General features: G+C 40.9%; 2 protein-coding genes across 5 annotated transcripts in view; one reads left to right on the top strand and one right to left on the bottom strand.

Moving 5' to 3' along the window:
* The first annotated feature begins 54 nt into the window (after positions 1-54).
* LIAS (lipoic acid synthetase) lies at positions 55-18915 on the top strand. 3 transcript variants are annotated; one of them, XM_053578151.1, is made up of 11 exons: positions 55-192; positions 3061-3227; positions 4709-4802; positions 6748-6828; positions 7495-7651; positions 7737-7794; positions 9773-9901; positions 11426-11571; positions 13353-13423; positions 15323-15434; positions 18751-18915. In XM_053578151.1, exons 1-11 carry the CDS (start codon positions 148-150, stop codon positions 18807-18809), a joined length of 1119 nt encoding a protein of 372 aa, XP_053434126.1. In that variant the 5' UTR covers positions 55-147; the 3' UTR covers positions 18810-18915. The 3 variants fall into 3 exon arrangements, with proteins under 3 accessions (XP_053434126.1, XP_053434128.1, XP_053434127.1); XM_053578152.1 differs by lacking the exons at positions 3061-3227; positions 4709-4802 and having other exon boundaries at positions 63-192; XM_053578153.1 differs by lacking the exons at positions 4709-4802; positions 7495-7651; positions 7737-7794.
* A 1452-nt stretch (positions 18916-20367) lies between these two features.
* The window catches only part of UGDH (UDP-glucose 6-dehydrogenase), a 51921-nt gene continuing 44661 nt past the window's right edge, over positions 20368-27627 (bottom strand). For both annotated transcript variants that reach the window (XM_053578148.1, XM_053578149.1), the window contains exons 8-12: positions 26569-26699; positions 24967-25100; positions 24125-24216; positions 23902-24012; positions 20368-21514 (exon numbers count right to left, since the gene is read on the bottom strand). In XM_053578148.1, the coding sequence (XP_053434123.1) occupies positions 21404-21514; positions 23902-24012; positions 24125-24216; positions 24967-25100; positions 26569-26699 (579 nt within the window). In that variant the 3' untranslated portion in view covers positions 20368-21403. The remainder of the gene's footprint in view (positions 21515-23901; positions 24013-24124; positions 24217-24966; positions 25101-26568; positions 26700-27627) is intronic.

The raw sequence follows: 27627 nt of genomic DNA, 5'->3' as shown, positions 1-27627 counted from the left end.
CTTAACGAGCCAATCGCGGAGCAGCTCGAGTTCCACCCAGGCGGAAATGGCTCAGGTGATTGTCATAAACTGAGCGACGGTTTTTGATCTGTCTTTTCCCGGGAATTACCGATCCCTTGTATATTTGACCCTACTGGGCCTGAAAAGATGTCTCTACGCTGCGGGGACGCCGCCCGCACCCTCGGGCCCTGGGTGAGCCGCGGGGCAAGCAGGGTGCTGGCGTGGGGTGGAGGGCTCCTACCCTTCAGAGCGCCCAATAACGAAAACCAACTTTTATTTAACACTTATTTCTACCCAAGCGCAGTTTTGAACGTTTTTGATGTATCTCCCGACGTCCTCAAGAGGTAGTCTTGGGCACTGGTTTGAATGTCTCTCTGCGACAGCTCAGAGGCTTTCCTCATGCTTGGAGTGTTTTATAGTCTATATTTGTTAGAACACTGCAGGTAGCAGCCCCAAATAACTGCTGTGTATCCGGCTCTTACTGTGTATTCGACAGTGAACGCACATGAATGCGAGAATAAGATGGAATCAGGCAGGCTAGGGCAGACATAACACAGCTGGTCTGGTCCTTTTAGGTCCTGCCTGACCTTCACCTCCTATCTCCCATTCTTACTGTTTTGTAAATTTAGCTCCCACCGGAAAGATGCCTATCTTGAGTAATTTAGGTGGATCAATTTAGGAGATTAACTTTTGAATTGGAATGTTGTAATAGGCCACTGAGTTATGCTGATTATTATTTGGAATAAAGGTTAGTGTGGTCTTTGCTTTGACCTTTTATGTATAAAATTGTAATTTTGTAAGTGGAAGAACAGATCAGTCTTGAAGAGGCTACTCTCATTGTTCTCCAGAATCCCGGCCTTCTGACAAAGTTTTTGTGGACCTGTCTCCATTTCTGCATGTTGGTTGACAGTGACCGACGGCAGGACCCTCTTCATCCAGTAACAAAGCCACCCTAGCCCCTAAGAACACAAACCTGTCCTCTAGGATTTAGCTATACACATGAACAAGCACAATAGTAATGGTGCAGCATCCTAACAGGCACTCTTTTTGAATTGTTGAAGGTTTCTTTGCGTTACATGTACTGACTAGTGAATTTTCTAGTGTTTTGACTGTCTCATGCACGTTTGTGTTCAGATCGGCAAGCCATGGTTTCTTATGACCCAGAAATGTGTGTTGAGTGACTGCAGTATTCAAACATAGAACCTGTGCAACCTAAAACGCAAAAGAGGATCATTCGAACCTGAGAGTTTGAGGTTGCTGTGAGGTGGGCTTGACACCATGGCACTCTAGCCTGGGCAACAGAGTAAGACTGTCATCTTACTCTATTGAGTAAGGGTGGCGCCTGTGGCTCAGTGGGTGGGGCGCAGCCCCATATACCCAGGGTGGCAGGTTCAAGCCCAGCCCCTGCCAAACAACAACAACAACAACAGGCTTGGCTCCCATAGCACAGTAGTTACAGTGCCAGCCACATAAGCCGAGGCTGGCAATGTTCGAACCTGGCCTGGGCCAGCTAAACAACAATGACAACTGCAACAAAAAATATAGCCAAGACATTGTAGCAGGCACCTGTAGTCCCAGCTACTTGAGAGGCTGAGGCAAGAGAATCACTTAAGCCCAAGAGTTGGAGGTTGTTGTGAGCTATGACACCATGACATTCTACCAAGGGTGACATAATGAGACTGTCTCAAAGAAAACAAAACAAAAACAATGCCCCCCAACACATTAGATTTGGTTTCCTTCTTTCCAGTTGTCAGAAAGCAAGTGGATGTTACTTCCATGTTTTAACACTTATGCTTATCCTAATTTCCTTTTAAATGTCCTTGACTCAAGTCAAGAATATAGATACATTTTTTCATTTTTTTGAGAGAGAGTCTTACTTTGTCATCCTCAGTAGATTGCTATGGCATCACAGCTCACAGCAACCTCATACTGTTGGGCTAAAGTGATACTCTTGCCTCAGCTTCCAGAGTAGCTGGGACTACTAGCAACCACCACCACACCCTGCTATTTTTATTTTTATTTATTTATTTTTTGAGACAGAGCCTCAAGCTGTCACCCTGGGTAGAGTGCTGTGGCATCGAAGCTTACAGCAACCTCCAACTCCTGGGTTCAAGCGATTCTCCTGCCTCTGCCTCCCAAGTAGCTGGGACTACAGGCGACTGCCACAATGCCTGGCTATTTTTTGATTGCAGCCATCATTGCCGAGGCTGCACCCAGGCAGGCCTGGGCTGGATTCGAACCCACCAGCTCAGGTGTATGTGGCTGGCGCCTTAGCCGCTTGAGCCACAGGTGCTGAGCCTATTTTTATTTATTTTATTTTTATTTTTATTTTTTTTGTAGAGACAGAATCTCACTTTATCACCCTGCCACCCTCACGGCAACCTCCAACTCCTGGGCTTAGGCGATTCTCTTGCCTCAGCCTCCCGAGCAGCTGGGACTACAGGTGTCCACCACAACACCCGGCTATTTTTTTGTTGCAGTTCAGCCGGAGCTGGGTTTGAACCCACCACCCTCGGTATATGGGGCCGTTGCCCTACCCACTGAGCCACAGGTGCCACCCCCTGCTATTTTTAGAGACGGGGGTCTCACTCTTGCTCAGGCTGGTCTCCAAACTATGAGCTCCGGCAATCCACCTGCCTCGGCCTTCCCCAGGGTGCTACAATTACAGGCTTGAGCTACTGCACCCAGTCTAAGAATATATTTTTAAAGCCATGTCACCTTCTTCAGTTATTGTAGTTAAAACTTGTTAAAAGACAAACTTTTAGTAACTGTTTGGTGTAGCATATGAAACTGTGATATATGTTAGATAGTTCCAAAGTTTTCCACATCTATTCTGGATCTTGTAGTGAACAGGTAACTCCTATTCTTTAGTGTTCCTTCTTCTTGAGGAGTCTTTAATCTTGTATTCTAATCTCTTCCGCAACTAAACTAAATAGGTTGACATAATTTCTGAGTCAGTTCTGTGGTTTTACCCTCCCTTTTAGGTATCATAATGGGTTAAAACTAGATTATCCCGGACCCCACTAAATGAATGTCATAACGAACTCTTTCTTTCTTTAGGTGTTTGTAAGATGTAGCCCAGTCAGACCATTAAGTTCTTTGCCAGATAAAAGAAAGGAGTTTTTAAAGAATGGACCAGATCTTCAAGATTTTGTCTCTGGCACTCTTGCAGACAAAAGCACCTGGGATGAGTATAAAGGAAACTTAAAACGCCAAAAAGGAGAAAGGTAATTAAAAAATTGAGATAATTGTAGTGTTCCATTTCTTTTCATGCTGTATTTTCAGATATAACCAAGCCCTAGAGTATATTTTTAACTTCAGATTTGTTAAATTTAGCTAACAGTCATCAAAGAAGTAATAACAGACTACATAGAACAGGTAAGTGAGCAAAGTTGTTGGAATATTTTTAATTTTTCTTTTTTTAATTTTTTTTAGAGACAGAGTCTCACTTTATTGCCCTCTGTAGAGTGCTGTTAAGTCACAATTCACAGCAACCTCCAACTCCTGGGCTTAGGCGATTCTCTTGCCTCAGCCTCCCGAGCAGCTGGGACTACAGGCGCCCGCCACAACGCCCGGCTATGTTTTTGTTGCAGTTTGGCCAGGGCTGGGTTTGAACCCGCCACCCTCGGCATATGGGGCCGGCGCCCTACTCACTGAGCTACAGGCGCCGCCCTACATCTCCCTATTTTCTATGTAGAGCACTTTGCTACTAATCAGTTAGATCTTCATAAATTTTTTTTTTTTTTGGCCAGGGCTGGGTTTGAACCCACCACCTCTGGCATATGGGACCAGCGCCCTACTCCTTGAGCCACAGGCGCCGCCCTATCTTCATAAATTTTTAATTGTTAGTGAATGATGATCTAACATGATGCGTCTCCTAGTCGATTTATATATGACCCATGGATAACTTGCCTTACTTTAAAATGATGAGGGAATTTTATTCAGAGGTCAAATTGTTTAGGAGATACTTTATCCAACAACTTCTAAATCATAGATGCATAAGAGAAGTAAGGAAACATAGTCTTCACTCCAAATTTTAGAGTTGTTCCCCTTGAATAACCACTGTAAAATTTAAACTGTAGAACAAATAGCCCACAGTTGGAATTATTCCTTACTCTAAACAAATAAAGTACTTTTTGGCAGTATTAACTTGTGGAGAATGAGCTAGTCAATGACTTACTCTTTTTTTTTAGAGACAAAGTGTCTTTTTATCGCCCTCGGTAGAGTGCCGTGGTGTCACAAAGTTCATAGCAACCTCCAACTCCTGGGCTTAGGCGATTCTCTTACCTCAGCCTCCCGAGTAGCTGGGACTACAGGCGCCCGCCACAACGCCCAGCTTTGTTGCAGTTTGGCCGGGGCTGGGTTTGAACCCGCCACCCTCGGTATATGGGGCCAGCACCCTACCTACTAAGCCACAGGCACCACCCTGACTTCCTTATTCTTTTATTAGAATAGTATAACTCTGTGCCTTTGCAAAAGGTAGACATGAGCACAGTACCCTGGTTAGACTCCCTTATGTTTTTTAAAGTGATTTGAGCAAATCTAAATTTCGTTCTCAGTTCTTACCCCTATGGCAGAATCTTAAGAGTTAGTTCAGAATTATGGAAAAAATTCTTAACTAGGAATTATAATAATAGAGCAAAGTTACATCAAGTTATATGATTATTTGGCAACATTATTGTTAGTAGTTACAATTGGCTTTCCTTAGGTTAAGACTGCCTCCATGGCTGAAGACAGAGATTCCCATGGGAAAAAATTACAATAAACTGAAAAATACTTTGAGGAATTTAAATCTCCATACGGTAAGTAGTCGAAGTATTAACCATCCCTCTTACCCAAAAACCATAATGTTTCTACATACATGTAACTTTAAAATTAATAATTTGTAAATAATAGCAAGGAAAGTGGATAAAGATGTTAAGCAAGGTCAGGCACATATCTCAAGCCTATAATTCTGGCACTTTGGGAGGTCAGAGTGGGAGGATCATGTGAGGTCAGGAGTACAAGACCAGCCAGAGCAACATAGTGAGACCTTTTCTCTATAAAACAAACAAACAAAAATAGAAACATTAGCCACTGTGCTAACGTGCACCTGTAAACCCATTACTAGGAGACTGAAAGGATCACTTGGGCCTGGGAATTGGAGGTTGTAGTGAGCTGTGATAACAACCACTGCACTCTAGCCCAGGCACTGGGAACACAGAAAGACCACTGTCTCAAAAAACAAAAAACCAACAACAAAAAAATGTTAAGTGACATATTACTACCAATAATAGAAATGACATTTAAAATAATTTTTTTGCCTGTAATCCCAGCACTCTGGGAGGTCAAGGCAGGTGAATTGCCTTAGCTCTCGGGTTCAAGACCAGCCTGAGCAAGAGTGAGAGCCCATCTCTAAAAATAGCTGGGTGTTTTGGCAGGTGCCTGTAGTCCTAGCTACTCAGGAGGCTGAGGCAAGAGAATTGCTTGAGCCCAAGAGTTTGAGGTTACTGTGAGATATGACTCTAGGGCACTCTACCAAGGGTGACAAAGTAAGACCCTGTCTTTTTTTTTTTTTTTGCAGTTTTTTTTTTGGCCGGGGCTGAGTTTGAATCCGCCACCTCCGGCATATGGGGCCAGTGCCCTACCCCTTTGAGCCACAGGTGCCACCCGAGACCCTGTCTTAAAAAATAAATAAATAACAATTTTTTCCCCCCCGCAAAGGAAACAAAAGGATTTTTTCCTTGTATCTTGGGAAACAAAGTTTTGTTTGTTTTATAAATTAAGCACATGTTTATAAATAAATTAACATATACTTTATAAATTAAGTACATGTTTGTTGGAAAGAGTATAAAATTAAATGTGAAACTATGTTTAAATACACAATGCCAAATATTAACCACATGACATTAACGGTTCAATCTTTTTTAATGTGGATTCAAACAGACTTAAAATATATATTTCAGACCTTTTCCCTTGCACACATAAAGTACATACATTCATAAAGTTTTAAAAAATGAGGTCCTAATATATAGCTTGGCAATTTAGCAGAATTTGGGGTAGTGAATTTCTTTTTTTTTTTTTTTTTTTGAGACAGAGTCTCACTTTGTCGCCCCCTGGTAAAGTGCCATAGCATAGCTCACAGCAATCTCAGACTCTTGGACTCAAGTGATTCTCTTGCCTCAGCCTCCCAAGTATCTGGGACTACAGGCGCCTCCCTAACTATTTTTAGAGACAGGGTCTCACTGTAGATCAGGTTTGTCTTGAAATCGTGAGCTCAGGGGATCCACCCACCTCGGCCTCCCAGAGTGCTGGGATTACAGGCATGAGCCATCACGCCCGGCCTGGTTAGTACATTTCTTCAAAAATACATTGTAAGCTGGGTGCAGTAGCTCACGCCTATAATTCTAGCACTCTAGGAGACCAGGGCCGGTGAATCACCTGAGCTGAGAAGTTTAAGACCAGCCTAAGCAAGAGTAAGACCCTGTCTCTACTACAAACAGAAAAAATAGCTGAGCATTGTGGCAGGCATCTCAGCTACTCGGGAGGCTGAGGCATGTAGATTGCTCAAGCCCAAGAGTTTGAGGCTGTTAGCTGTGACACCATGGCATTCTACCACGGGTGACAAAGTGAGACTCTGTCTCAAAAAACAATATGTATATATATGTAGTAAACAATGAGCACTTTAAAATGTCTAATCACAGTCACCAGTTGTTTAATTGGTGGATATTTTCAATCTGATTTTGTTCTATTTCCTTTTACTCACAGGTTTGTGAGGAAGCCCGATGTCCCAATATTGGAGAGTGTTGGGGAGGTGGAGAATATGCCACTGCCACAGCCACAATCATGGTAAGGCAAACCCTACACTAGAAACTGAAAGGGAATATTTTGTGTCTCCTGGGCATTATGAACCTTTGGTTAGTTTTTTTATTACATAAGAGTTTATGAAAAATAGGAAGAAAAACCTGACTAGATAATCCAACCTGTTGTGATCTCACTCTTCTCTGAATAAATTTATCATTGGTTCTTCCATCTATCTGCTAATTAACGCCTTGAGATGTATCTTCTATTAATTTTAGGAACTGTTGTTCACTATATGTAAGTTAGAATAACAGTGTGACAGACTCCCTAATACACTGATTCCAGTTTTAGAGTAGAACATCAGCATTATCTTTGAATCTCCTGTGTACCCCCCTACATTGTATAAATTGTATTTTATGTATTTTCTTTTATAAACTGTATTTTAAAATTTAAATTGTGTGCCTTCCCAATCCTATCCTCTTTTCTCTTCCCTTAAAACCATTCTTAATGCTAAGTTTATAATTTCCCTTTCATTCTAGTTTTACCACATATATTTGCATTCCTTAACAATATATAGTTTAGTTTTGAATATTTCAAATTTCTTATAAAGAAAAGAACCTATACACATTCTTTGAAACTTACTTTATTCTCTCAACATTATGTTCTTGAGAGTCATCTGTCTATTTGAATTAAATTATAACTTCTCTATTCTAGTTGATGGGTGACACTTGTACAAGAGGTTGCAGATTTTGTTCTGTGAAGACAGCAAGAAATCCCCCTCCACTGGATGCCAGTGAGCCCTACAATACTGCAAAGGCCATTGCGGAGTGGGGTCTGGATTACGTTGTCCTGACGTCTGTGGACCGAGATGGTCAGTGTGTCATCATGGCCTCTACCAGAGATTGGCTACACTAAATTGTGACGTCATCTTGAACACAGGGTTCTTTTCCTTCTAGATATACCTGATGGGGGAGCTGAACACATTGCAAAGACTGTATCGTACATAAAAGAAAGGTACTTGTGGGCGGCGCCTGTGGCTCAGTCGGTAAGGCGCCGGCCCCATATACCGAGGGTGGCGGGTTCAAACCCTGCCCCGGCCGAACTGCAACAAAAAAAAATAGCCGGGCGTTGTGGCAGGCGCCTGTAGTCCCAGCTACCCGGGAGGCTGAGGCAAGAGAATCGCTTAAGCCCAGGAGTTGGAGGTTGCTGTGAGCTGTGTGAGGCCACGGCACTCTACCGAGGGCCATAAAGTGAGACTCTGTCTCTACAAAAAAAAAAAAGAAAGGTACTTGTTTTTGCATTTGTTTGTGAAGTTTAAAGATCTTTTGGGGACCCATATGAATTCAGTGTAAGATCTTTTTGCCTTCAACATTGGGGGTTTCATACTTCCCTGACAGTCTGCTGGAAATTATGTGATTATTCCTCCAGAGAAAGCATATTTGTATGTACAGGTACATATTTGCAGAAAATTTGGGGGGTTGAGGGGCATTAACTTATCCATGGTCTTTTAAGCCTACAGAACCATAGAATCTGTTCTTCGTATTTGAGTGTTAGTCTAAACTCTGAGTATTTTTCTTAAAAAGTAAAAATCTCTGGTCTCCTTAGCACTGGTTTTAAATAAACCATCATCTAGAAGTAGGTAGTATGAGATAAGCTCTCACATTGTTAAAATATATACAGAATTTATCCATATTCATATGCCCTGAGAATTTTACCCAGAATACACATTTTTATTAATATTTTAATCTCATACATTTAAAAAGCATAAAAAAGGAGCTATGCTCATTTTCTACAACTCAGTGCTAATCTAACAGTAAATGTTTTTTCAATGATTCCTCAGTATTTTCTAATTTCTATTTATTATAGCTCATTTTTGAAAAATCTGTGGAACCCATTACATTTATCACACAAGCCTCAATGAGTCTCAACTTACAGTTTAAAAAACAGCAAGTTACATAGGATGTATTTTCTGAACACTTCTTAGATTCAGGAGAGGGTGTATGGATGTGTTTTCTACATGTGTTCTCAGGGAACAGCTCTAGACCTTTGCCATTGGGTTTGTTAGCTGTTCCAGTCATTTCTGCTGATGTCAAAGGGAGGGGCTCTGTGACCTAGTTCACATTATAATGCTTGACTGAACAGATACAGCCATAATACACTTAAATAGGAAGATTAATGTTTAGCTTGTTCTCCATTTAAACAAAGCTCATGACTCAGCAGCCCAGAAAGTAGTTTTTAAAACCCATAGCTTTTTTGAATTATTTGCCTACTGGAAGGAAGAAGAGCACTATTTGATGAATTTTAAAAGAAAGCAAAATTAAAGCAGTCAAATAATATTTGTATTGACGTAAGAAATGTGCCAATTTGGGCGGCGACTGTGGCTCAGTGGGTAGGGTGCCGGCCCCATGTACGGAGGGTGGAGGGTTCAAACCCGGCCCCAGCCAAACTGCAACAAAAAAATAACCGGGCGTTGTGGTGGGCGCCTGTAGTTCCAGCTACTCAGGAGGCTCAGGCAAGAGAATCGCCTAGGCCCAGGAGTTGAAGGTTGCTGTGAGCTGTGTGACGCCATGGCACGAGGGCGATAAAGGGAGATTCTGTCTCTACAGAATAAAAAAAAAGAAATGTGCCAATTTACTTTCCAAAGAGTTACGCTAGAAAGTTTTATTTTTTCATATTTTAACTTCTACTTTTTTCTAAAATCTATTCAAATTTGGTTTAAAAGTCTACCAAATATAATCTCAAATTTTATTCTGATTATTACTTGCCTGCAAATGTATTTTTATCACTGTGTACAAACTATTTGGTGTTCAGGGTTTTATGTATTTTTTAATACAATGGTTCACATATGAACTTTTGCACGTTCATGTGTTTCTTGGCAAAGTTCTGAAGATTGCTGTGTTGAAGCTGACACTGGATGAGTACTGATAATTTCTGTTTTGAACAGCAATTCTGTCAATTGTTTCTGTTTCATACTTCTGTTTTTTTCCCCTAGGAATCCAAAAATCCTTGTGGAATGTCTCACGCCTGATTTTCGAGGAGACCTTAAAGCTGTAGAGAAAGTTGCTTGGTCAGGATTAGATGTGTATGCACATAATGTAGAAACAGTTCCAGAATTACAGAGGTGATTACACGTAGAGAGTAATACTGGGAAGTTAGAAAGGTCGGAATGTGCTATGTATTCTTACTTTTTCCATGGGTGAACTTAACAAAGCAAACTCTTGTTTTTCAGATAAACCCAATATATATCTACTACAAAAAAATCAGAAAATATAGCCAATAAAAAATAACATAAATGTCACTTATAATATTTCCACCCAGTAATATGAGTTACTGACACCTTAGTGCTTATGCTTAGAGCTTACATTTATATTATAGTGGGGTTTTTTGTTTGTTTTGTTTTTTTTTTGAGACAGAGTCTCACTTGGTTGACCAGGCATAAGGGCAGTGGCATAATCATAGCTTGCTTACTGCAACCTCAAATTCCTGGGATGAAGCAATCCTCCTGCCTTCACCTTCCAAGTAGTTGAGACTAGAGGCATACACCACCATTCCTGGCTAATTTTTCTATCTTTTGTACAGATGGGGTATTTTTTCTTAATTTTTTACAGATGGGGTCTTGCTGTGTTGCTCAAGCTGGTCTTGAACTCATAGCCTCAAGCCATTCCCCCATATTGGCCTCCCAAAGTGCTAGCATTATAGGCATAAGCCACAGAGTACACCTCCTTTTATTTTAAAATGCTACACTGCAAATGCCAATGAGACTTTTTTTTTTTTTTTAAAATAGAGTCTCACTTTGTCACCCTGGGTAGAATGCTGTGGTGTCATAGCTCACAGCAACATCCAATGCTTGGGCTCAAGTGATCCTCTTGCCTCAGCCTCCTGAGTAGCTGGAACTACAGTTGCCCTCCACAAGACCTGGCTATTTTTAGAGATGAGGCTCTGGCTCAGGCTGGTCTGGCTCAGGCTGGTCTCGAACCCGTGAGCTTGGGTAATCCACTTGCCTTGACCTCCCAAATCCTGGGATTACAGACCTGTGCTACTGCGCCCTGCCCTAGTTCTGTGGCTGTTTTTAAATTCATAAATTTTGTTTCCTTTATTTACCTGTGAACTAGTCTCTGACTTAAAAAAAAAAATCAATTACTGAAAAATAAAGCTGCATTAGAATTCAAATGAATGCTGGTTTATCATCAGCAACTTTCTGGTCTTTCAGCTTTTTCTTCATTTAAGCCGTGGTGGTTTAGCCATTGTTGAACGCTAGTACACAACCTTTTCCAACCCTGTCCTGATACCACCACCAGTGGGTGCCAATTTCCCTGGTTTCCCTTAAGAAACATTATCCTTTCCAGTGAAAATTCCAGAACCATGCATTTTTTTAGCGAAGAGATGGCAATGTTGCCTACTCACCAGCAGAGGGCGGCTTAGTCTTTAGAAAAGGAATGAACATTAAAGATGCAGCCCTCTGAAATGTGTGTTCGTTAGTTTTTTCTTTGTTTGGTAGTAAGAGTAAGGTGTTTGTGCCACAGATACTACAATCAAACATTATGATGTTATGTACAGAATGTGCTTTTCAGATCTTTTAGGTTGCTTGCATAACTAAGTACTTGGTTGAACGTACTATTCTTGCTATAGCCTTGCTGTTTTCCAGGAAAGTTCGTGATCCCCGAGCCAATTTTGACCAGTCTCTACGTGTACTGAAACATGCCAAGGAGGTCCATCCTGATGTTATTTCTAAAACATCTCTAATGTTGGGTTTGGGTGAGAATGATGAGCAAGTATATGCAACAATGAAAGGTAAAGAAATCGAAACTGAAAAATCTTTCCCACTTATTTTAAGTAATAGCAGGAACCCCGCCAACTTAGGCCCTGTTAAATTTATGCTTCTGCTGTAGTCTCAGTGCAAGTGCCAGTAAGAACAAAATAGAATATATGGTTGTAAACAGCAGAATAAAAAGGAAAGGAGGTATGTTTTCTTAGACCTTCATGGAGGGGTATGCATGAAGCCAGGAATGAAATTTGGATCCCATTTTATTCCTTACCCTTTCATCCAGTGAAAACGTGATTTCATCTACTTTTCTTATTTTGCAATTGGCCAGTTTTTGAGAGCCCGCAAGGTCTCAGGCACTGACAATTCATAGAATAAGAGCAACCTAGGCTTTCCATTGAGGAAACGCTTACCTATAGCATTGTCACAGAACATGGTATGCATTGGACTTGCAGAATTTTAGTCTCCTAAGTCTATTGGTGTTGTGATTCTTGAGCTTTTGGTTACTTGTTTTTTGGAGACAAAAATCTTATTCTGTTGCCTTAGGCTAGAGTGTGTTGCAGCATCAGCCTAGTTCCTAGCAACCTCAAACTCCTGGGTCCATGCGATCCTTCTGCCTCAGCCTCTGTTTAAGTTTTTCGAGACTGGGTCTCACTGTCTTGCCCAGACTAGAGTGCAGTGGCATCATCATGGCTCACTGTGACCTCATATTCCTGTCTTCAAGTGATCCTCCTGTCTCAGGTTCCTCAGTAGCTGGGACTGTTGGCACATATCACCACACCTGGCTAATTTTTCTTTCTTTTTTCTTTCTTTCTTTTTTTTTTTTTTTTGTAGGGACAGGGTCTCCCTGTGTTACTCAGGCTGGTCTTGAATTCCTGGTCTCTAGCAGCCCTTCCACCTTTGGCTCCCAAAGTGCTGTGATTACAGGCATGAGCCACTGCACTCAGCTTTTTAAACTTTGAAGTTTAAGTTTTTATTTTACCCATGGGGTCCTTGGACTACTTGTAATTTATTTAGTGGTTCAAAGATTTGGCTCTGCACCCGTAGCTCAGTGAGTAGGGCGCCGGCCACATACACCAAAGCTGATAGGTTTGAACCTGGCCTGGGCCTGCTAAACAACAATGACCACTTCAACCAAAAAAATAGCTGGGCATAGTGGCGGGCACCTATAGTCCCAGCTACTCGGGAGGCTGAGGGAAGAGAATCACTTAAGCCCAAGAGTTTGAGGTTGCTGTGAGCTATGATGCCACGGCACTCTACCCAGGGCGACATAGTGACACTCTGTCTCAAAAAACAAAAACAAAGCCTAATAAGTTCAAGTCATAATTAAAAGCTGCTCTTTACCACATTGCATTGTTTGTTATTAGAAAGATTCCGATGTCAGAGGTCAAATCCCATTCCCCAGAGCATATCTCGTACATTAAGTAAAAGCCTAACACAGCATGTTTTGTTTATAATATGGATGTGTTCAGGCTTTTGCAGATACTGTTCCCTTCACCTTTTCTGCCTAACAGACTCTTGCTCTAAAACACCCTCCACTTTTGTTTTAGCGTTTATTCTAATAGGTATTTATCCTCATATTCAGCCCTACATGATTACCTTAGTCATTCCTGTTTTTGATTCTTATCATAGTCCCTGGCACATAGTATTTTTGAATGTGTAGGTATTGTCTTATTCCCCAGTGGGAGGATTATAGACTAGTGTAAAGTTCACACTGTTCTGAAATATTCCTCAGGGGAATTATGCTTAGATCTACAATTTCAACATTGTAAGAACATCTGCTAAGGTAATTTATGCTTTTTTCCTACAGTACTTCGTGAGGCAGATGTGGACTGTTTGACTTTAGGACAATACATGCAGCCAACAAAACGCCTCCTCAAGGTACAGATATCTTGAATTGCCAAATGTTTCTTGTTAATTTAAATGAAATCTTCATGTTCATAGGTAAGATTAAGATGCTTCCGGCTTTTTATTATAATGTTCTGAGTACAGTTGACCCTTGAACCACGTGAGGGTTAAGGGACCAACCTGCACAGTCAAAAATCCATGTATAACTTTTGACTTCCTCAAAATGTACATAATAGCCCAGTATAGACCTTACCAATAACATAAACAGTTGATTCACACATTTTGTATGTTGTATGTATTTTATACTTACTGTATTCTTACAGTAAAATAAGCTAGAGAAAAAATGTTAAGAAAATCATAAGGAAGAGAAAATATATTTGCTATTAAGTGGGTCGTCATAACGTTCTTCCTCCTCATTATCTTCATGGTGAATAGGCTGAAGGGCAGGAGAGAGAGGAAGTGTTGGTCTTACTGTCTAAGGGGAGGCAGAGGCCGCAGAAAATCCATGTACGAGTGGACACTCAGTTCAAGCCTGTTATTCAGAATGGGTCAACTGTATACTACAAGTCCCAGTTTCCATGTTAACATCTATTCTGGCACATCTTTGCTGCCCCCCAAGTTGTCCAATTCAAATGCACCTATTTAAAAACTAAAAAGCTGGGAAATTGCACTCATTCACACTTGATAGTCACATCAGTTGTTTTCATTACGTGAGAGCCACAAATGAAGTAAGGATGAGATGCCCATCTGTTTTTAGAATGGACATTTATCCATTCATTTAAGAAACGTGTTAAGTCGGGCGGCGCCTGTGGCTCAGTCGGTAAGGCGCCGGCCCCATATACTGAGGGTGATGGGTTCAAACCCAGCCCCGGCCAAACTGCAACCAAAAAATAGCTGGGTGTTGTGGCGGGCGCCTGTAGTCCCAGCTACTTGGGAGGCTGAGGCAAGAGAATCGCTTAAGCCCAGGAGTTGGAGGTTGCTGTGAGCTGTGTGAGGTCACGGCACTCTACCGAGGGCCATAAAGTGAGACTCTGTCTCTACAAAAATAAAAGAAACGTGTTAAGTAGTGAGTATGTACTAGTCCCAGTGCTAAGAAGATACAAGTTGAGTAAGACAGTCTTGTCCTCAAGATTCTAGTAGGCAGGTGTAACCTAATTCTTTGAACCCTTAATGAATTTCTTTTTTTTTGGCCCGGGCTGGGTTTGAACCTGCCACCTTTGGCATATGGGACCGGCACCCTACTCCTTGAGCCACAGGCGCTGCCTGAACCCGTAATGAATTTCAAACAATAAAAAAAAAAAAAAGAATCTAGTAGGCATGACTAATTCTTGATCATACCTGTTAATGAAGGAAAAATACAGATAAATAATCTCTATAGGTACTCCTCTCTCTCAGTCCTTTGTAATACCTAACATACTATAAAATCTATGTTTTCCCCATGTTTCTAATTCCCTGTAATTACATTCTGATAGAGTGTCCAACAAGTAACCAGTAAACAAATAGGAAGGAAGGAGAGGAACAAAGCTAGGGATGGGGTGGTGCCTGTGGCTCAGTCAGTAAGGTGCCAGCCCCATATACCGAAGGTGGTGGGTTCAAACCCAGCCCCGGCCAAACTGCAACCAAAAAATAGCCGGGTGTTGTGGCGGGCGCCTGTGGTCCCAGCTGCTCGGGAGGCTGAGGCAAGAGAATCGCTTAAGCCCAGGAGTTGGAGGTTGCTGTGAACTGTGTGAGGCCACGGCACTCTACCGAGGGCCATAAAGTGAGACTCTGTCTCTACAAAAAAAAAAAAAAAAAGAAAGCTAGGGATGGAGGGGAGCCTGAATAAATTATAAAGTGAAAACCAATCTGAATATGTGGATATAGACTTCCTGTACAATCAGAATTGTTTAGGGGAATTCTAGAATCTGATCTGAAGTAATTATTTAAATCTAGGTTGAGGAGTATATTACTCCTGAAAAGTTCAAATACTGGGAAAAAATAGGAAATGAACTTGGATTTCATTATACTGCAAGTGGCCCTTTGGTACGTTCTTCATACAAAGCAGGTAAGTCAAATTGCAGGGGATAATTTTTTCTTAGACCATTAACTTTCCACATTAAATTCTACCCCAGATCACCAAAACCTAGGACAAATTCTTATAGCTGTGGTCGTCTTTCAGAGGGTTGGCAGGATGTTGGCTCTTTCTAGAACATCCTTAGGAGCTTTGCTCAATAGGGGTCATGTCAAGAAATTTCTCTTAAACCTAGTTTTTTCCTTAAACAAATCCCCCTTTGCAACTCAGCTACTATGATAAAAGCAGAAACAACTGGTTGGTTTCTTCTATGTGTGGATTTCGGGAGTAGGTTATTCAGAAGTGACAGAGCATGTTAAGCATATTATAGAGGTTTCTGAATAATACATATTCATTTGGAAATGATGCCAGCTGCATTTCCAACTCCCAGTTTCACAGCAAGTTAAGTACTGAAAACTATTTGATAGCATTGCTGCTTGCATTGTTCATTTCTTTGTATTACCTCCCTTTCCCCTGAAATGTTTAGTGGTTTTACTAGCTATGATGTAATTTTTCACCTGTGGAATTTCAGCTCTTATTTTGATCAGTGGCTTAAGCTGATTTATGGAAACAAAAGCATTTTTCAAGGGACAAAAAGTCATGTGATAATGACCATCAGAAGATCCACGAAAATATATCTGAAGATTGAATTTAATCTAAAAATTGTTGATGTTTTTCCTTGTCAGTTGAACATAATAATTAAAATTGTTAAGAATAAACAGCTAGGGGTGGTGCCTGTGGTCCAAGGAGAAGGGCACCAGCCCCATATACCAGAGGTGGTGGGTTCAAACCTGACCCCGGCCAAAATACTGCAAAAAAAAAGAATAAACAGCTAGGCTGGGTGTTGTAGTATGCACATATAGTCCCAGCTACTTGGGAGGCTGAGGCAGGATTGCTTGAGCCCAGGAGTTCCGATACAGTCTGGGCAACATAGCAAGATCCCATCTCTAACTAAATAAATTGAGTAAATAAATAAATAAATAAAAATAAACAGCTATATTTGGATATGTCTAAATTATAACTATTGGCTCGGCCCTTGGAGCTCAACCTGTATACAGCTCAGCAGCTAGGGTGCCAGCCACATCCACCAGAGCTGGCGGATTCGAACCCAGCCTGGGCCTGCCAGACAAACAACAATGACAACTACAATAAAAAATAGCTGGGTGTTGTGGTGGGCGCCAGCAGTCCCAGCTACTTGGGAGGCTGATTCAAGAGAATCGCTTAAGCCCAAGAGTTTGAGGTTGCTGTGATGCCACGGCACTCTACCGAGGGTGACATAGTGAGACTGTCTTTAAAAAAAAAAAAAGCTTTTGGGTGGTGCCTGTGGCTCGGTAAGGCGCCGGCCCCATATACCTAGGGTGGCGGGTTCAAACCCGGCCCCGGCCAAACTGCAACCAAAAAATAGCCGGGCATTGTGGCGGGCACCTGTAGTCCCAGCTACTCGGGAGGCTGAGGCAAGAGAATCGCTTAAGCCCAGGAGTTGGAGGTTGCTGTGAGCTGTGTGAGGCCACGGCACTCTACCAAGGGCCATAAAGTGAGACTCTGTCTCTACAAAAAAAAAAAAAAAAGAAAGTTAATGTTGAAATATTAGTAATAGTGTGTTCCTATAAAGAAATGTAAGACATTTTAAAGAACTGACAGCATTCTCTAGTTTTATAACCCAAGAATTTCATTCAGCACTGACTGACAGAATGTGGAGACTTTGAAAACCACTAATTAGAAGTGATTTAGTCTTTAAGCAGTACTGCTGGCAAGCTAAAAATACATTCAAAGGATGGAAACTTTAATGTCAGCACCTACAGTGGGTAGAGTATTATCTTTTGAAAACAATTATTATTTTGTTTGCTTTTTTTGAGACAGATGCTAAGTCATCGTCGGTAGACTGCTGTGGCATCACAGCTCACAGCAACCTCAAAGTCTTGGGCTTAAGTGATTCTCTTGCTTCAGCCTCCCAAGTAGCTGGGACTACAGCTGCCCGCCACAACACCTGGCTATTTTTTGGTTGTAGTTGTCATTGTTGTTTGGCCGGCCAGGGCTGGGTTCAAACCTGCCAGCTCTAGTGTGTGTGGCTGGTGTCCTAGCTGCTGAGCTACGGGCACAGAGCCTGCCTTTTTTTTTTTTTTTTTTGAGACAGAGTCTCACTATGTCGCCCTCCGTAGAGTGCTGTGGCATCACAGCAACCTCAAACTCTTGGGCTTAAGCAATTCTCTTGCCTCAACCTCCCAAGTAGCTGGGACTACAGCACCCTTCATAATAGCTGGCTGTTTTTCTATTGCAGTTGTCATTTTTGCTTAGCTGGGCTGGGCTGGGTTTGAACCCACTAGTCTCAGGTATGTGGCTGGCACCATAACCACTGTGTTATGGGCGCCAAGCCTGTTTTGTTGTTTTTAAGGAAAATTTCTAACATTTGTAGGGAAGTGAATTATGAACTTTTTAATGTTGTTTTAATTACCTTTAAAAGATGAAATTCTGGTATATGGGTGTTAGACTCAAATGATGGATTGAGGTCTGGAAATGTTGATTTTACACCTAGCAGATTTAGATAAGATGTGGACAGCACAGGTTACGTGGCTGGGTTATAAACTTTGGGATTCTTGATGATTGTGTTGGATATGGTCATCACAGTTGTACTCATATGTAAGATAACAGAGAGAAGTTAATCAGACTCCTCATAAAATCAGGCCTCCAGTGCCAAGCATTCAGCCATGGTGTAACATGGAGCCCTAAGCCTGAAAAGTGAACGTATCCATCTAAGCAGCTAACTTACTGTGCAGGAACAACTCAGGGTAGGGGGAAAGCCCATTACAGATGAAGAGCTCTTGCTTCCCTAGAGGGAAATAAGCTAAAGAGATTCCATCAGATGAGTCTGCTCAACTGAAACGAAGTCTGTTTGATAAACATCAGATTCAGGCTAATAATATGGCAAAATTGCTCTCTGAAATGAATTTTGCCAATAGCAATACTTTGGCAGTAATGAGGAATAGACAATGCACATAAAATGGAATAAGTGTACAGGAGCAGACCCACGGACAGAGTAGGATCACCCTTTATAATACTGGGTGACTGAATGATAGCAGTGGCTAGTGGTAAAAAATTAACAGCAACAAAAACAAGGAGTAATCATTATTGTTCGGGAAAAGGACCAGAGATACTAAGGATATTTAAATTAGAAAAAAATAAAATATTGCAATTGAGATTTGAGGAGAGAGAAATGCTAATAAATATAGAAGTCTTCTTTAAAGAAGAAACACTGAAATGGACTTGAGATGCCTTAAATCTATATTAATGTGTTTTCATTTTTCCTAAATAGGTGAATTTTTCCTGAAAAATCTAGTGGCTAAAAGAAAACAAAAGCCCTCTGAAACTTAAATAAGGCCTTCAAAATCACTGAAATTTTAAATTTTGGTGCCAGTTGGTGTCAGAGGTGTGCCAGAACGTCTGGACTTCAGTGAATGTACTACAACTCTTTTTGCTTTAAGAAAAACATCAATAAAAAAGAAAAGAAAAACATATATAAGATGTACATGTTTATTTTTAGTAATTCTCATGGTTGTTAGCCTATCTTCATCCCAGTGAACAGTTGCCTGCTATGAGGTAATCATAAAACATCTTTGTTCAGTTTGCTGTTACTATTATAATTTAAAAATACATTAAAACTTTAAGAAGATTTTTCAAGCCACCGATAACTGCTCATCAACACATTTATGAAAAACAAAATTTCATTTATGTTACCGTAATGAGACACTCAACATAGATTGAGACCATGATCAGTTTACTTGTGATTAGCATATGTCCTTCGCTGGAATAACTTAGAAAGACTTCAGGCTTTGAATGTTGATTCTTTACATTTGTGTCACTACTTCAGACCCTGCAAAATAGTTGTGCACTGATTACATTTAGCACCTCTACTATGAAGCAGACCATGGCTGGGCGCAGTGGCTCACACCTATAATCCCATCACTTTAGGAGGCTGAAAAAGGAAGATGGCTTGAGATCAGGAGTATGAGGCTAGCCTGGGCAATATAGCAAGACATTTCTCTAAAAAAAAAAAATTGGCTTGGCACTTATAGCTCAGTGGCTAGGTTGCCAGCCTCATAACACTGGAGCTGGCAGGTTCGAATCCAGCCTGGGCCTGCCAAACAACAATGACAACTACAACCAAAAAGGAGCTGGGCATTGTGGCAGGCACCTATAGTCCCAGCTACTTGGGAGGCTGAGGCAAGAGAATCACTTAAGACCAAGAGTTTGAGGAGGTTGTGAGCTGTGCCACCATGGCACTCTACCGAGGGCAACATAGTAAGACTCTGTCTCAAAAAAAAACAAAAAACAACTCGAAAATTAGCCAGGCATGGTAGTGGATGCCTGTAATCCTGGCTGCTGAGGAGGCTGAAACGGGAGGATCTCTGGAGACCAGGAGCTCAAGGTTGCAGTGAGCTATTAAGTCATTGTACTCTCTAGCCCAGGTGACAGTGAAAGACCTTGCCTCAAAAAAACAAAAACAATGCTGGGCACAGTGGCTCAGACCTGTAATCCTAGTACTTTGGGAGGCCAAGCGGGTGGATTGCCTGAGCTCACAAGTTCGAGACCAGCCTGAGCCAGAGCAAGACCTGGTCTCTAAAAAAAATATAGTTTGAGGGCAGTGCCTGTGACTCAAAGGAGTAAGGCACCGGTCCCATATGCCGGAGGTGGCGGGTTCAAACCCAGCCCTGGCCAAAACTGCAAAAAAAAAAAAATAGTTTGAGGTTGCTGTGAGCTATGACGCCATAGCAATCTACCAAGGGCGACAAAGTGAGACTCTTGTCTCAAAAAAAAAAAGAAGGATATAGTACTTTTCTTAAAAAAGTGGAGTCCTTTTTTTCCCACCTAATGTCAGACTGTTAAGATTCATACAATTACTTGCACCATGACAAAAATTACACCCACAGGGTTGTTGATGCAGAATGTTTTATTTATGTGTTTGTTAATCTGTACAGATGTATCTGTCCTCACCTTTGTATCTGTCTCTTTCTTCTTACTGCACTGCAAATTTCCCAAAAGATGAGATGTGCATCTATTTAACACATTTGTGCACTCTCAGCAGAGCACAAGCATCACATGGACACGTGACATATTTCAATAATGATCAAACAAAAGCAAATACCACTGCAAATAGTCAACAAGAGACATAAGAAAAAAGCAGATGGATATACACACAAAAATTCCTATTTTAGAGTGATGCTATATGTAATCTGTAAAATCCACTTAAGTTTATATATGAGATACATTGGCTTTCTTATTTAAAGAAAAAAATAAAAATTACAATATAGAGTAGAAATAAAAAGGCAAAATCAAGGTAACCAATATTTTTCGCTCTTGGACTACAAAAATAATGAGCAATGAGGAAAACTAAGAAATACAGGAGAGGTAAATAGATAATACTATTGATTTTCTCTTCGTGTTAAAAAGTCTTTTAAACATATTTGAAGTGAGCTAAGGAAAAAAATAAAATCAGTGACACATCTCATTGAAACTAAAAGGAACACAGTACTTTAACCAGACCATACTTGTAAAGGTTATTTAGTGTAGTAATTTCATGGCTTCCAAATACATACGTAATGACAAACCAGTGACCAGGAAAACAGAAGTGTCTTTCCCTTTACAATGTGATATTAAAGTGCTACTTATGGACAATTTATAAAGTAAGAGGTGTTTGGTTTAATTTTTATTTTACAAAAACTGACACCATTAAAACCAACATGATTATTTTTCTACTCATCCAATAACCAAACTAACGATATAAAAATATGTAAAAAATATTCTAGATTCATAATTATCAGATATGCTAATACCCATATAGCTATTATAAATTTGATCATTAAAAAAATAATTTCATTTCCTTAAAAACACTTGGTTCATTCACCATTTAACATCAATAGATATTTGCTAGCCTAAAGTACCAAAAAAAATCACAATCACAGCAATGTCTAGACTTTAGGTTTCTTGTTAGGTGGATCCTGAAGACTGAATTTTGGAATTTCACCCGAAGGAGCATATGGAATTCTCTTTGAAGACACCTTTTTGCCAATTGTTTCAATCTGAAGAAAAAAGATTTTAAAAAGGAACTATTAATAATTATAATGCATAAATTTAAGAACTCTATAAATGTAGTGAAATAGGGGGAAACCTAGGTTAGTTTTCTTGTGAAAAGCATAAATAGCCAGGCGTGGTGGGTGCCTGTAGTCCCAGCTACTCTGGAGGCTGAGGCAAGAGAATCGCCTAAGCCCAGGAATTGGAGGTTGCTGTGAGCTGTGTGACTCGTCTCTACTAAAAAAAAAAAAAAGAGATCTTTGGTTCCTTAGCTATTTTTTGTGTTTCTAGAATCAGTGTATAAGCTACTGTTCATATTCATATTTAGACGTTCTCACTGCTGCCACTTCCCACACAAGACTTCCTCAAACATCACAGTAATGAATCACAATGCCACTATTGTTTTTGAGATAGAGTCTCATTGTTTCCCAGGCTACAGTACCACGTCATCAGCCTAGATCACAGCAACCTCAAACTCCTGGGTTCAAGCAATCCTTCTGGCTCAGCCTCCCAAGTGGCTGGGACTACAGGTGCCTATCACAATGCCCAGCTAATATTTCTATTTTTAGAAGAGGGGTCTTGCTCAAGCTGGTCTTGAACTCCTGAGCTCAGATGGAGTCCTCCCGCCTCAGCCTCCCAGAGGGCTAGGATTACAGGTATGACCCACTTTGGCCTATTTCTGTTCGTAGAAGCATGTATGAAAACAACAGATCAGATTCTAGTTACTTCATATTTTCTCTCATACTCTATTCTCATTTTCGTTTCCCATATACTAAAAACCCTGTAAAAGCTGTAATAGCATAGTTCTTAGAAGTTCAGCCATCAGAGGCTAAAAGGCCCCCGTTAGAATCCTGGCTGATTCTTGCTATGTTACCTAACCAACCTCTCTAGGTCTTCCTTCCTCATTTAAAAAGTATGTTTGTACCACCTATCTCAAAGGGCCTGGTCAGGGTTAAATTGGATAAAGCTTACTGTACAGCAAGTCAGCCTTCAATAAATGAGAATTTTTATTTCACATACTACATTTTCTATATATTTAAAATTTTCATCTTTAAAGATATTACTTTATTTCTTTATTTATTTACTTTTGGGACAAAGTCTCAAGCTGTCACCCAGGGTAGAGTGCTGTGGCATCACAGCTCACAGCTATCTCCAACTCGGGGCTCAAGTGATCCTCTTGCTTCAGTTTTTTTATTTTTTAGTAGAGATAGGCGGGTCTTGCTTTTGCTTAGGCTGGTCTCTAACTGGTGAGCTCAAGCAATCCACCCACCTCAGCCTCCCAGAGTGCAGGATTACAGGTGTGAGCCACCACGCCCAGGTATATTACTTTTTTAATAGTCATAAGTTTATCTCCCATCCACTGGAGAGATAAATATACCACTCAGTTTTTATGTCTTTTGAATTAAAAACTAATACTTAATTCTAACTCATACCCCAATGAAAGGGTTTCTGCTTTACATTTATCAGTTGTCTTTAATGATTTAGAAATTCTCATTATTGGAAACACCCGTAGCTCAGTAGGTAGGGTGTCAACCACATACACCCAGGGTGGCGGGTTCAAACCTAGTCTGGGCCAGCTAAAGAACAATAACAACTACAACAACAACAAAAAAATATCCGGGCATTGCGGTGGGTGCCTGTAGTCCCAGCTACTTGGAAGGCTGAGGCAAGAGAATCGCTTAAGCTCAGAAGTTGGAGGTTGCGGGCGGTGCCTGTGGCTCATTAAGTAGGGTGCTGGCCCCATATGCCAAGGGTGGTGGGTTCAAACCCAGCCCCAGCCAAACTGCAACAACAAAAAAACAGCCAGGCATTGTGGCAGGCGCCTGTAGTCCCAGCTGCTCGGGAGGCTGAGGCAAGAGAATCACATAAGCCCAAGAGCTGGAGGTTGCTGTGAGCCATGTGACGCCACGGCACTCTACCAAGGGCAGTAAAGTGGGACTCTGTCTCTACAAAAAAGAAAAAAAAGAAAAAAAAAAAAGTTGGAGGTTGCTGTGAGCTGTGATGCCACAGCACTCTTCCAAGGGTGACATAATAAGACTGTCTAAAATAATAATAATAATATCAACATACAAAAACTATATTGCATTTTGTAGTTTTCAAAACATATTAATGTATTTTCTTACATGATCTTTATACTATGAGGCAAAGCAGGGCACATTCTGTCTCTATATATAGGCAACTGATGCCCTCATTACATTAGAGTCAACACTGAATGACAAGATCACAAATTTAGAGGGAGTAGGTTACAAAACTTTACAGACACTTCCCAAAATACTGGCATGTTACTCCAAAGTTATGTTATTGCTAAATGAGAAAATATGAAAATTCTAAAACCCATGCAATAGGTTTAAAAAGCAAATGCCCAAATAAAAAAACAATCCAGCATCATGATTACCTGGAAGCCAATGGTCTGTAGTTCACTGTGGAGCCCATCCAGGACACGTCGTCCATCAAAGATGAAGGCTGGCTTCAGCATTTTTTTATGAATGCGTTCATAATCCAATTCCTGTAAAGACATGCCAAAGGAACAATCAGAATATATACATGAACCCTTATTTGACCCCAACGATACTAGAAAACCTCTAGAATTTTCCTTAATATCATTTCAGTCATCTCACCTTAAACATGTCCCACTCAGTGCAAATAACAACAGCATGGGCACCATCACACGCTTCATATGGATCCTTGGAAATGGTCACAAGTCGGGACACTATAACAGCAGCAACAACAAAAAAGGGGAAATAAAAAGGAGTTATTGGCAATTACAGTAGCTCCTTATCCACAGGGGATACACTCCAAGACCTCCAGTGGATATCTGAAACCATAAATAGTACTGAGCCCTGCATATGTTGATTGTGTTTTTTGGATCTGATAACCAAAACTGCTACTAACTGTAACTAATGGGCATGTAGCATCCAGTGTGGATATGCCAGCAAATGGATGATTCATGTCTCTGGCAGGATAAAGCCAGGGTGGCAAGTGAGTTCATCACCCTACTCAGAATAGCATACAATTTACAATTTATTTCTGTAATTTTCCATTTAACATTTTTATACTGAGATTGGCGTTGGGTAACTGAAACTGCAGAAAGTAAAACCACAGATAAGGAGAGAAGTGTTGTATGTATTTTAAAACTAGGATTGCAGGTGAGGTTGGGCATCTGACGGAAGTGGAATAGTCTGACTTTAGTATCAATGGGGATGACAGGAGACCTAAAGTGCCATGAAACCTTACCCCAGAATCATCTTTTTGGAACCTATGGGGCTTTGTGGATATGTTGGAAAAATCATTGAACTAACAATCGATTACTTCAAATCAAACTTGATGACATAATGCCTAAGAGTTTAATTTTAGAGAAACAAGGCTGAAAAGAGGGTATATTAATGATATATATGATAAAAACTAAACAACCAAAGGTTTTCCATACTTTCAAAGTGATTCATGAGACTCAAAGCCTTACCTTGGTCATCCTCGGAAACACCTGGATGAGAAAGATCCACTACTATTTGCTCCCTGGGTACTTTGGGGTCATATATATGGAGGTGTGCACCTTCATCCATCAAATACTTGCTAATATATATACTAGAGGATTCTCTGAAGGAAAAAAAAATCAGTATTGCTAAGCTTTAAATGGCAGTATACTCTAATAACCAGGGAGTTTATGATACAAGTAAGGTTCTATTTCTTAAGCTGGCTGAGTAGTGAAGATATGGATGTTTATTTTTATTCTTTAACCTACATATATAGAGGGTGCCAAAAAATGTATACACATTTTTAAAAAGAAAAATCTGTATTAAAATTGTAATAATGTATACAAAGAACAAAAGATGAACACAAGTCAAGTTTAACATTTTTTTTAATTTTTTACAGTAAAGAAAGAGATGCTCGGGTGTCCATTGCCCGTTTGTGGGCTTCTGGCAATGACTTTCTTTTTTTTTTTTTTTCTGAGACACAGCCTTGCCCTGGGTAGAGTGCCATGGTGTCATAGCCCACAACAACCTCAAACTCTTGGGCTCTTGTCTCAGCCTCCCAAGTAGCTGAGACTACAGGCACCCACCAAAACACCCAGCTATTTTTAGAGATGGGGTCTTATTTCTTGTTCAGGTTGGTCTCAAACCTGTGAGCTCAATCCACCCACCTTGGCCTCCCAAAGTGCTGGGATTACAGGTGTGAGCCACTGTCCCTGGCCTAAAGTTTGACTTCTGTAATTATAAGAGGTGCTCGGCTTGGCACCCTTAGCTAGTGGTTAGGGAGCCAGTCACACATAGTGAGGCTGGCGGGTTCAAACCCAGCCCGGGCCAGCTAAACAACGACAACTGCAACCAAAAAGCCAGGTGTTGTGGTGGACGCCTATTGTCCCAGCTACTTGCAAAGCTGAGGCAAGTGAATCACTTAAGCCCAAGAGTTTGAGGTTGCTGTGAGCTATGATAGCACAGCACTCTACCAAGGGTGACATAGTGAGACTGTCTCAAAAAAAAAAAAAAAAAAAATACAAGAGGTGCTCAAAGTGGTTACCATCAGCATATTATTTGGTAGACTGCTATGGCAAGCACGTAAACTGTTCCTGTTCCAACACCATAGTAGAAGCAGGACTTGGTACTGCGTGTCCGAGGCCTCCCAGATCTTCCTTTGTGCATACAGTTGCACATGTCCCAACTTATCATGAAAATGTGCAATTGTTAGGCATGTTGGAAGTACTGTTGCATACTTAAGCCTCCATTGTCATTCTACTTCCACAGCATTCTCCAATTTCAGATACCACTTCAAAATGGTCTTGCACTCCTCAAATGACAACTCTGCTTCTGCCATTTTCTTTGTCCTGCCTAGCATTCATTTGATTAATGCCACCTTTTGAGGGAATGTCATACTACACATTGCTATGATAATTCAATTTAACTTCAAAATAAACATAGATGACATCATTTTAAATGTGTATATATTTTTTTGGTACCCAAGACATATACACACATATTTTGTTCATACATCCACCAATCAAAACCCAGGATAAGATGAGGAGTAAACACACTCTCAAAGGGGTTGAAATATTTTAAAGAATTGATACCTCGTATCACCGGTGTCCTTTTTGAATGCAAACCCCAAAATAGCTATCTTCTTATCAGTCACTGTATTAAACAGACTGTCTATGATTCGGGAAGCAAACCTCCTCCTCTGGTAGTCATTCATGTCTATTACCTGAAATGACCGGTACAGTTGTGCAATGATTGGTTAAAAGAGGTACAGCCTATGACATACATACTCAGAGTTTTATGGTGCTATTATATCAATACAAGACTTACATATTAACAGAAGGCACAGATTAAACAAACTCAATGGTCCTCCAATTTAAAAATAAAATTTAATTTTAATTTTTATTTTTAAAAACCATCCTTAAAACCATCCTGAGAATTTTTATTTTCCAGGCCAAGTGTGGCACCTCACACCTGTAATCCTAGCACTCTGGGAAGCCAAGGCAGGTGGACTGCTTGAGCTCAGGAGTTTGAGACCAGCCTGAACAAGAGCAGACCCAATCTCTACTAAAAATAAAAACTGAGGCAAAAGGATCGCTTGAGCCCAAGAGTTTGAGGTTGCCATGAGCTATGATGATGCCATGGCACTCTACCAGGGCAACAGAGTAAGACTCTGTCTCAAAAAATTTTTTTAATTTTCATTTGGCTTGCTGGGCGAGATGGCTCATGCCTATAATCCTAGCACTTTGGGAGGCCGAGGCGTGGGGGAGGGGGATCACCTGAGCTCAAGTTCAAGACCAGCCTGAGCAAAAGGGAGACCCCATCTCTAAAAATAGTGGGGTGCTGGGCGGCGCCTGTGGCTCAGTCGGTAAGGTGCCGGCCCCATATACCGAGGGTGGCGGGTTCAAACCTGGCCCTGGCCAAACTGCAACCAAAAAATAGCCGGGCGTTGTGGCGGGCACCTGTAGTCCCAGCTACTCGGGAGGCTGAGGCAGGAGGATCACTTAAGCCCAGGAGTTGGAGGTTGCTGTGAGCTGTTTGATGCCAAGGCACTCTACCGAGGGCCATAAAGTAGTGAGACTCTGTCTCTACAAAAAAAAAAAAAAAAAAAAAATAGTGGGGTGCTTTGGCGGGCACCTGTAATCCCAGCTACT

The sequence above is a fragment of the Nycticebus coucang genome, chromosome 23, assembly GCF_027406575.1.
Source record: "Nycticebus coucang isolate mNycCou1 chromosome 23, mNycCou1.pri, whole genome shotgun sequence".
Classification (NCBI taxonomy): Eukaryota; Metazoa; Chordata; class Mammalia; order Primates; family Lorisidae; genus Nycticebus; species Nycticebus coucang.
Note: the sequence above shows the minus strand (reverse complement) of the source record. Positions and strands in the feature narration are given on the sequence as shown.